Genomic DNA, 10,904 nt, shown 5'->3' with positions numbered 1-10,904 from the left:
GGCTGCAAACAAGTGCCTATCAAAAACACTGTGGAGAACTCTTCAAAAACTAAAAATGAACCTACCATTTGACCCAGTTATACCATTCCTTGGCATATACCCAAAGAGCTCATCCTATTGCAGAGACACTAGTACATCCATGTTTGCTGCTGCCCTTTTCACAATAGCTAAGAGATGGAAGCAACCTAAGTGTCCCTCAAATGACGAGTGGATAATGAAAATGTGGTTCATTTAAATGATGGAGTTTTACTCAGCAATAAAGAAAGATGAAATCATGAAATTTGCAGGTAAATAGATGGAACTAGAAACTGTCATTCTAAATGAAGTAACACAGACTCAGAAAAAAAAATCGACATATGTTCTCCCTCATATCCACGTGGATCCTAGAACCGGACTCTGATAAGTGAGTATGTATCCAGACATAACTACAGGAACCAGGATAATGGAAAGGAAACAGGGAGGTAAAGGAAAAGAAAGAACCTGAAAGAGAACAGTAGGTAACAGGCCTCAATAAGGGAGATATGGATAAAAATTGGGTTAGTTTAAGGGAGGGGAGGGAAGGGTAGACAAGGAAACTCTTTTCCTTTTCCCCAGCCGCCAAACATTCCATTTGACTCAGTGGTGGAGCTCTTGCCTGGAGTCCACCAGCGAGGGGCTGGGATGTGGCTCCTGCCAGTATGCACAAGGTCTTAAATTTAATCTCTAGTACACATGAACAGCTCATACATAGATTATAGTCAACGACTATAAGAAAACACTGCATATTGTGTAAAATTGAACTTTATTTCAGGAATATAATGACACATTAAAACAAGCAGCCCTCATGGTGAAAATCCAGTCATTTCAATCTTCTTAGGCAAGGGAATGAGGTACCATGCCCAGAATTTGGGCAGAGATTCAAGGCAGGTAGTCAAGGCCCAGGCCAGCTGTGATCTCATCCAAAGACTTGAATGTGGGGAGAAGCCAGTTCAAGGAGCGGCTTAGGGCTGCTGCCAGGATCCAGCTCTTCAAAGTCCTCTGTGCTGGGGCCCAGGTATCACACCAAGTGTGGTGAGGCCCAGTCTTGGCTCCCCACAGATGTGCATCATGGAAGATGGTGGAAGAGGCAGGGAGACGCCAGCAAGAGCAAGACAATGTGTCATATAACCTGTTCTCTGAGGTGATGCCTCTTCTTCTTTGTCACATTCCTCCAGGTAACAAGAGCTCTCTAGGTCCAGCTCACATCCATGCAGTGTCACTGGGACATAAAACAGAAGGATTTGACCACTAGGAATCATTTTAGTTATCTGTGTTCTAAGAAAACAGAAGGAAAAAAAGTCTAAACATCCTCAGTGAAATAAAAATAGACCTAATAGAAAATAAACAAAGTTGGGGCTGGAGAGATGGCTCAGCGGTTAAGAGCACTGACTGCTCTTGCAGAGGACCTGGGTTCAATTCTCAGCACCCACATGGCGGCTACAAACCATCCTTAACTCCAGTTCCAGGGGAATCCGAAGCCCTCTTCTGACCTCTGTGGCATTGCACGACACGGGTGCACTCACATACATGTAGGCAATACACTCATACACAGAAAATTAAAAAACATAATAAAAAGAAAATAAACAAAGCTAAAGGAATTTCAAAAGATGAATAGAGTTGATAAACCCATAGCAGGAATTAGTGAAAGGAAAGGAGAAAACACAAAAATAGCATTAAAGTGAAACTGGAGGTGTCATCGCAGAGTGTAGACAAAGTGAGACATCAGCATTGTACGTATATCCAATAATAAATTTGATAATGTGGGCTAAATTGTCTAGTTCTTTAAGAAATAAAGATTTTGATGATTGCTAACAAAATTAATGAAACATTGAGCAATCTGATATCTACTAAAGAACTTAAGCATTTCATGAACTGTTCTGGTACTGTGGTGGGGCTGAGCAGTAGAGCCCTTGCCTAGATGCCACCAGCAAGGGAAATGGGTCCTTGGTAGAGATTTTATGTAGAATCCCCAGGGAGGGGCTGGGGCGTGCCTCAGTGGAAGTGTTTACCTAGCGCTTGTCTAGTGTTATGGCTCAGTGCAGATGGGAGGGGTGAGGTGGTAGTCTCTATTTTGGAGACATTCCTTCAGTTAGGGTATGTTACTTTTTCTGAAGTTTTGTGGCTTGTGATTCCTAGCTCATGAATGAGGGGTGTGCAGAGTGTGCACAGTCCATGGCTGGTGAGCAGGAGTTGCCTTTCACAGAATTTCCAGTTATGGGGTTCCAGCCATGGAAACAAGGCCATCTTCCTCAGTCAGTGCTCAGTCCTGGACAGAGGCTCCAGTTCCTGGGCTCAGGGCTGCAGCTCCACACGCTCAGTTACAGCCATGCATGGCAAGCAACTTAGCTGCCAGGCAGTGTTTTCTGTTTGAGATTTCTGAAGCTAGCTCGAAAGAATTTTCTGATAAGACTCACTCCTGTTTTTCCTGGCCTCCTACTAATGACCTTCTTTCTGCAATATGATTATCTATTTTTCTCTCTATACTTTTTTTGGAGACAGGATTTCACTATGTATCCCTTGCTGGCCTGGAACCCACTATGTAGACCAGGTTGGCCTCGGTCTCACAGTGATCTGCTTGCCTCTGCCTCCGGAATTCTACGGTTAGAGGCATGCACCACCGTGTCTGGCTCTAGCTGTTTAATTTGTAATGTTTCTATAATCTTCCTCTGCCTAAACTAACTACACCCCAAGGTCTAGATCTAATGTACAAGGCAGTGTAAATGCTGATTTCTTTCCTTCTGTCCTCTCGTTCAGTCATGTTTCTTTCCTGGCTTCCATGAAGCCATCAGGAATCAGTGGATCCAGAAGCAGGAAAAGGCTGGTGTGTGTCCCTTTCTGCTTTTGCAAGAAAGAGGAGAGGGAAGAGAAGAAAGGCAGCACCATCTCTAATAATCACAGAGAAGCACATCTGTGCACCACCATCCCTCTTCCCTATGGACTTATCACCTACGTCTTCAGAGTTCCGCCTTTAGACGCAGGTCAACAGCATCCACACAGCAGGGAGAGCAGACATGGCCAGAGCAGGAGCAGCGCTGATGACACCCCCAATCTGCTCGACTTGATTCCCTGGAGGTCATCATGAAATGAGTGGTGACTGTGTCCCTGGGACCTACTTGGCCCTGCTTCCAGCCCCCTATTGTTGAAGATTCCCCCAGTTCCTCACCTAAATGAAGTGCCCCAATGCTGTGGCTGCCCTGTTGGACATGGCACGTGAACCTTGGCTCCTCTCTAGGAAGGATCCAAGTGGACACCCAAGTCTGGTAGGTTCCATCCCCACTGGGAAGGATGACATCAGGCCCAAAGGTGTGCTGCTCCAGGGACTCCCCATCCCGAAGCCAGGTTAGAGTGGCGGTGCCATGATACAGGTTAAAGGCCCTGCAGGTCAGGACGATCCTGTCCACTGGGTAGTTCATATGGGTCATAACCACTGTTGGGGGACCTGGGGGAAGACAAGACAGAGACCAGGGTGTGGTTAGAATTTCTCTCTGCATGGAGGGGCACTGGAGTCAGAAACTAACCAGCTGTTAGGTAAGGGGCTGGCTGTTAGAGTTACTGACCAACAGGCTCTCCAGCTAGGACACAAAGAACAGAAGGTGGGCCTAGTCAGGGCCCTGAAACAGGATGTAAAGATAGTGCTGGTGGTGAGCTGGTGGCAAAGACATAGAGATGGGTGGTGGTTGGCTTCAGATGGGTCAGCTCAGGACCCCCAAAACATGATGTGAAGAACCACAGGTGGTCCTCTGTTAGCTGGGTCAGATCAAACCAAGGTCAGAGACTTCCTTGCCAGGGGAGCATGTGCAGATTGCTTTTACCCATTTCTTCCCTGAACTTTTCAACTTCAGGAGTTCTGAAACTCACATACACAGTCCTGCATCTTTATACATTCACTTAGATGGAATTCTGGGTAAAATGGACTTCTAAGGAGACCATGCTGCTTTCCTGGAAGTGCCCCCACCCCCCACCACTCCAAAGGCCCAAAGCAAAGGCAGAGGATAATAGGAACGGGGGATCATAAGCTCTAGGCTTACTTGGCTCACTCATTCTCTAAAGAGACTATTTTTTATAGTTTTATTTATTATTTTTATTTTATGTGTATGAATGTAATGCCTGATGTAGGTAGGTGCACCTGTGTCGTGCAATGTCAGTGGAGGTCAGAAGAGGGCAGAAGATCCTGTGGAACTGGTGTTACTGACAGTTGTTAGCTGCCATGTGGGTGCTGGGAACCAAACCCAGATCCTCTGCAAGAGTAGCCAGTGTTCTTAACTGCTGAGTCATCCCTCCAGCTCAAGAGAGAGACTATTCTTGTGTCTTCTTCCTTCTTCATTGATCTCATTAGACTCTGAACTACGTGCTCTCTGTGTCCTGTCTGAATTCTCTTTTGGGAGCAAGACAGCTGGTGGGTTGAGGTCAGAGGAAGCTGAAGACTTCTGGGTAATACAGACACTAAGAATCACCCTGTGCATATTCATTTCCCTAGAGTCAGGTCTCCAGTTGGTGAGAGGATGGTAGAGGCTGGCAGGAATCTCCAATGGCTCCCAACACTCCATGGGCATCAGGTTGTCTACTACGTGGTGACTTGGAGAGCACATGAAGTCCCTGCTGTCAGAGAGCAGCAGATCCATCTTCCAGCCCCTGGTGTAGTTGAATTTTCAGGCACTGATGGGACAAAGAGCTGCTCAGGTCTCCAGGGGCTGGAGATCTGACCTCAGGGGAATGAGCCTCCTGCTTCTGTGACAAAGCCAGCTCTATCTCTAGTGGGGAGCAGTGAAGGCCTGACAGCTTAAAGGAGCCTGATTCTTTTAAAAAAATCCTCTAAAAATTGTGTGTATATGTGTGTGGAGTTTTGCATATGAGTATAGTGCCAGCAGTGGATTCGCTGGGGTTGGAGTTACAAGTGATTGTAAGCTGCCTGATGTGTGTGTTGAGAACCAAACTAGAGTAACTGCTATGCTGTCTCTTCAGCCCTGAGGACCCTTCTCCTTTTCTCTGGCTCTAATCTTTTTCTCTCTGGGACTGTTGGTTGATAACCGAGGACTCCACCCTCTCTCCCTGTCCCCACACTGTTTCCTCAGGGCATTCTTCTTCTTTTTTTTCCTTTTAACTTTATCTCTCTAAAATCAGGAGCAGATCAAGAGCAGAGTGACCCTTGTCCCCTGACACAAGGCCACTTGCATTTGAGTTTGGCACCCAGGTCCAGGTCAGGAACTCTCTTCTAACTTAGCGCCCAGCCAGGGCCAGCAGCCAGGAGTTCCCTCCTGGTTGTGTCAACTCTGGGAAGTGGACATTCTAGAGAATAAGGCTATGGAGGGAAGTCTCACCCTCCTGCCTTTCTAGGACTTTGAGATGTGGCACATATCAGATCAGCTGGATGAGGGCCCGATGCCCTGTCTACCCCAGCTGAGAGACACAGCAATGTGGGTGTCTCCCGAGGCTGTGCCATCCAGTGAGCGCTCAGTCCCTCACAAAACCATGGCAAGGCCCAGTCAGACTCACAGAGTGAACCCACCTGCCCATTATCAGTACCTGTATACATGGGGCGGTCTCTCATGGTAGTCAGATGCCTTTGGAGCCAATCAGGACATGTGTCATACAGGAGAGTCTTAACCACAGCCAGTTTGGGGCCATGCCTCTTCCAGAGCATCTTCGTGGACTTGGCTGAGGGCATTGCCGCTTTCCAGCTGAGGGTCTCCGGGTCCAGGGTGAGGAGGTCCTGCCCATCATAGCCCAAGCGCCAGAAGGCTCTAGTGTTGTTTCCTTGGATTTCACAGCCCAACGAGGCCTGGAGAGTGTGAAGACCTGGCCACCCCAGGCAGAGAACTGTCACCTCACTGTCCCAGGATCTTAGTGCCCATGAGTCTTACAGTGAGTGGTGCACATCCTGTGAACCTCCCAAGGGTGGGATACCTGAATGTTTTAAGGAAGCCTCACTGCTTTCTTCAGTATGCCTGATGGGCCAACTCCCCCACCCTGACTTCAGTGACCAGCACTGGACCCACATGCACTTGGCTCTGCCCACTCACCCCTGTCCTGGCCCTTCTGGCCCATGAGCTCTGCCAGCATCCTCCTGAGCTGCTGCTCCTCCTCCTGCAATTCTTCAGTCTCTCTTGCCCAGGTCTCAGGTCCCAGATGTCCCTTCATCCTGAGCCCCCAGGGCTCTGTCTGACTGCTGTTCCCATCATATCGCAGGAAGAGCTCATCATCAAGGTATCCCAGGGCCAGGAACTGGGGCTGCCCAGATCCCTCCTGAGACAAGGCCGTGAGGTCATAGCGCAGAGTGTGGGCTCCTGAGGGAGGAGACAGGTGACATGCCTGCCAGGTTCATGAATTCCAATAGTCAACTCTGCCTCATGGGACTGAAATCAGACCATACTGTGGTGACTTTTCTCATGTTAGTGAGGTGCCAGTTGGAATGCTTTATAATGGGAGGGGGAGGGAGGGAGGGAGGGAGAGATAGGAGGGGAGTGGGGAGGGAGCGGAGGGAGGGAAGGAGGAAGGGAAGGAGAGAGAAGAGAAGGAAGGAGGGGGGAGAGGGAGAGAGAGGGGGAGAGAGGGAGAGAGAGAGAGAGAGAGAGAGAGAGAGAGAGAGAGAGAGAGAGAATGAGAATGAATCTCAGTGGAACTCTGAGCCCTGTGCTGACCCAGCAGACACTTGCTCCCTCCTGTTGACTTTTCTGGCCAGAGAGACTCACAGCAGCCCCACGTTCTGCCTGAAGATGCCTCTTGAACCTGGTGACAGCAGGAGCCTGAGGCCCCTGTGGTGGACATGATTAATTCTATTCTGAGTCATATGTGCACACCAGGTCCCCAGTAGTCTGTGAGCTCGCAGTCATGGACACTTGTTCTAAAACTCCAGGGTTCCTTCCTCCCAGCTACTCCAAGATATGGTCCTCCTTTGGACCCTCACACGGCACACATATACAACACACAAACACACGTGTACACAAACACACCGACATATACAAACCACACAGATAAATAGACACGCAGACCCACCCCACATAAAGTTGGTTCTTTTATAATCATCATGGCAGAAATGAATATATTCTTTTAAATTAAAAAAATTATTTTGGCTGGGCGTGGTGATCCTCGCCTTTAATCTCAGCACTTGGGAGGCAGAGGCAGGCGGGTCTCTGTGAGTTCAAGGCCAGCCTGGTCTACATAGTGAGTTCTAGGACAGCTGGGGATACAGGGAGACCCTGTCTCAAAAAGACCAAAAAAATTATTTTGACTTATTTTTATTTTATGTGTGTGAGTGTTTTGCCCACAGTACCTAAAAAGCCTCTAGTGGCCAGAAGAGAGTATCAAATCCCCAAGAACTGGAGTGGAATTGTGACTCCTGTGCTGATCAAGCTCTATTCTGACTGATGATGGCCCCTGTGAGGTGATGGCCCCTGTGCTGAGCACTGAACTGAAGTGAGAAGTCCTGCAGGACAGTGTGTGGAAATGCGTGCACTTTTAGCAATGCCCAGAATGTAATGAAAAGATGTTGACTTACAAAGAGGAAAGGATCTATGGCTGATAACCTTGAAGGTTCTATCAGCCAGCTATTTCTCAAAATACCTGAGATTTTCAATATAATAAGAATAGAGATTCTGGGCTTGCAGGATGGCTCAGCAGGTAAACATGCTTGATGTCCAAGTCTGATGACCTGAGTTCAATCCCTGGAACCCATATAAAGTTGGAAGGAGAGGGGCTGGAGAGATGGCTCAGCGGTTAAGAACACTGACTGTTCTTGCAGAAGACCCGGGTTCGAATCCCAGCACCCACATGGAAGCTAACAGCTGTCTGTAACTCCAGTTCCAGGGGATCTGACAGCCTCTTCTGTCCTCCGAGGGGATTGCATGACACAGGTGCACTTACCTACATGCAGGTAATACAAGCATACACATAAAATAAAAAGAATAAATAAAATATTTAAAAAAATAAAGTTGGAAGGAGAGAACCCACTCCAGAAAGTTCTCTGACATGTGTGCTGTTGCATATGCACCAGTGTCCTAAAATATTAATTAATATAAAAAGTTAAAGAACACATTCTAATCATTTCAGTGCACAGTCATCAATTGGCCTGTTTCTTCTGATCTCTTGGTAAACCAGACATCAAGGTGGGAGCACAGGGTAGAGGAAGCTGCTCACCTCATGTCAGTCAGGAAGTGAGAGGGAGAGGAAGAGTAGGGGCTAGGGCAGTCCACTTCTGGGGCATGCCTCTAATAACCTAACTTCCTCTGTTAAGCCTCAGATGCGCCAATGACTTTCAATACTGAAACCCACTGATGAGTCACGTTTTCAACCTATGGCCTTGGGATAACATTGATCTAAACCATAGGGAAGAGACAAGAGACTACTGGGGCTGGAGAAATGGCTCGGTGGTTAAGAATGCTGACTGCTCTCACAGAGGACCCGGGTTTGATTCCTAGTACCTACATGGCAGCTAACAGCTGTCTGTAACTCAAGTTCCAGGGGATCCGATGCTGACCACTGCAGCATTGCTTGACACAGGTGCACTTACATACATGCAGGAAACACACTCATATATATAAAATAAAACTAATAAGTAAAATATTAAAGAGATAAAATCCTAGAAAACGGGTTTAGAAAAGTAAGATAAGGTTCATATACTTAAGAAGACATTAGAAAATGTGGGAAATACACGAAGGACTTCACCAGAGTTTTGAAATGTGGAAGAAACAAGATGGCGGTCTGTGGGACTGTAGGTCAGTGGTTAGAGCCCTTTTCAAGCATGCGCGATGCCAGGAGGCAATGTCCAGCACTAGAATAAACAAACCCTGCACTGATAAATGAGATGAGGTTTCTCGCAGGACATACACAATATCTGGAAGTTTGAACCAGTTGACTGGGATTTGCAGTAGATTGGACAGAAAAACAGAATCAGCTTGGGGTTAAGATGATGGAACATAGGAAGAATCCACAGAAACAAAAATGAAGAAAAAGAAAGTTCAGGAGACATGCGTGGCTCTCTGTTATGATACTTAGCGTCGCTAGGGAAAAGGACGGGCAACAACAACATTATTCAGAAAGATAATGTGAAAGATTTCCCACAGTGGAGGACATCAACTCCAGTCCAAAGAAGCTCAGCGCCAAAGGCAGGATCAAGATCAATGAAACCACCCAGTAGCCTTATGGTCAAGACATCAAGGAGTCCCAAACAAAGGGAAACCTTGGATATTAACACACTATAGTAGTTTGCTGTCTGCTACAACAATAAAACACTAACCAAAGGCAATCTGGGGAGCAAGGGTTTCTGTGGCTTACAGGTCCCCATTGCAGTCCATCTTTGAGGGAAGGCAAGGCAGGCAGAGTGGGAACCTGGCACAGGCTTGCTTCCTCCAGCTTGCTCAGCACTTTTCTTATACAGCCCAGGCCCACCTGCCCAGGGATGGCATCACCCACAGTGGGCTGGGCACTCCTACATCAATTAGCAATTAAGAAAATGCCTCACAGACAAGCACACAGGACACTGATGGAGGTAGTTCCTCCTCTGACGTTGCATCTCAGATGTCTCTAGTTTGTGTCAAGTTGACAAAAAATCACACAAGGCAAAAACAAGGCATATTGCTATTGGAGAACAAGGATAAAAATGTGAAAATCGTCCACTTGTGAGAAGTCATCTGAATGGAATGTGGATCCTAATGAAAACATGACTTGCAAAGACTGAAATAAATGAGCCACCAACTTGGAAGTTTATTCTCAAGACAGGTCCGGTTAACCAGGCCTATAAAACCAGGGACCCAGGAGGCTGAGGCAGGAAGATGAGATGCTGAAGGTCTATCTGTGGCATGCAGTCAGTTCAAGGCAAATCTTGGCACTTAGTGAGACCCTGCCTCAAAATAACAAAGTGGAAATGGAGGTGGGGCTAGAGCTCAGTGTTAGAGCAGTTGGCTGGCACATAGGAGGGCTCTGGGTCAAACGCCAATACTGTAAAAACATAATGCTATAACCAGTACAAATATAGAGTGAGCGCTGTATAACTAATTAATCAATGAAAAATAAAAGCATTAAAAGTCTATATATGCAAAAGAAAACAGAAGTAACATGCACAGGTTGACCAACTGAAGAAAACAAAGCCAGACAGCACATATAACCACAAAACATGAAGAGTTTGCCTGGTGTGGTGGTTCACAACTTAATCCCAGCACTCAGGAGGCAGAGACAGGCAGTTCTCTGTGAGTTCAAGGCCAGCCTGGTCTACGTAACGAGTTCCAGGTCAGCCTCAGCCACAGGGAGACCCTGTCTCAAAAAGCCATAATAAGAGAGTAATTATATTAAAGGGCTCAAACTAAAAGTCCTATATAAAAGAGTAATGGTTATCATATACATTTAAAGAGAAAGCTGAAAGCAAATGATGCTGCTTACAAGAGCCACAGTTTTAATAAAGAAACAGAGAAAGGTTGAAACCAAAAGGATGAAAAACAGAAATATAGAAGTGCAGACTCTAACCAGACAATTTCTGGTTTATGTCTACTAAGATGAGAGATGGCTTTGAGACAAAACCTTACAGAAACAGAGGGAGAAGTGAACAGAAGAACAATTCCGGAATAAACCTGTATGCTCCCAGCAACATAGCTGTGAAATCTATAAAGCAGAGTTTGCAGAGTTGAAAGAAGATATGAACCCAAACATTGTAAAAATATTAATACATTGTTTTGAATACCAATGGAATAAACCGACATAGAATTCCAATAGTAGGAAAGTTTGAGTCACAGAATTAAGTTGAAGAGTTGACAGATCTGCAGCAGAAGCAATTCACATGTTTTTCCTAAACACAGGGAACATTTGTCAAAGAAGGCTATACATGCAATGAAGAGAGATAGAGGTAATATGCACAGGTTGGCCAGATTAAAAAGACAGAGGGAGATAGTACATATAAT

The 10,904-nt window shown here is 46.4% G+C and overlaps 1 protein-coding gene across 1 annotated transcript in view; it reads right to left on the bottom strand.

Annotated features, from left to right (window-relative positions):
* Positions 1-878: 878 nt before the first annotated feature.
* The window catches only part of LOC103725030 (hereditary hemochromatosis protein-like), a 14,290-nt gene continuing 4,264 nt past the window's right edge, over positions 879-10,904 (bottom strand). The window contains exons 2-5 of the mRNA XM_029558007.1: positions 6,039-6,302; positions 5,542-5,814; positions 3,182-3,457; positions 879-1,237 (exon numbers count right to left, since the gene is read on the bottom strand). Of these exons, the coding sequence (XP_029413867.1) occupies positions 1,008-1,237; positions 3,182-3,457; positions 5,542-5,814; positions 6,039-6,302 (1,043 nt within the window). The 3' untranslated portion in view covers positions 879-1,007. The remainder of the gene's footprint in view (positions 1,238-3,181; positions 3,458-5,541; positions 5,815-6,038; positions 6,303-10,904) is intronic.

Source organism: Nannospalax galili, unplaced genomic scaffold (assembly GCF_000622305.1).
Source record: "Nannospalax galili isolate Female #2095 unplaced genomic scaffold, S.galili_v1.0 scaffold432, whole genome shotgun sequence".
Taxonomy (NCBI): Eukaryota; Metazoa; Chordata; class Mammalia; order Rodentia; family Spalacidae; genus Nannospalax; species Nannospalax galili.
The sequence above is the reverse complement of the archived record's forward strand: the minus strand, read 5'-3'. Positions and strand labels throughout refer to the sequence as shown.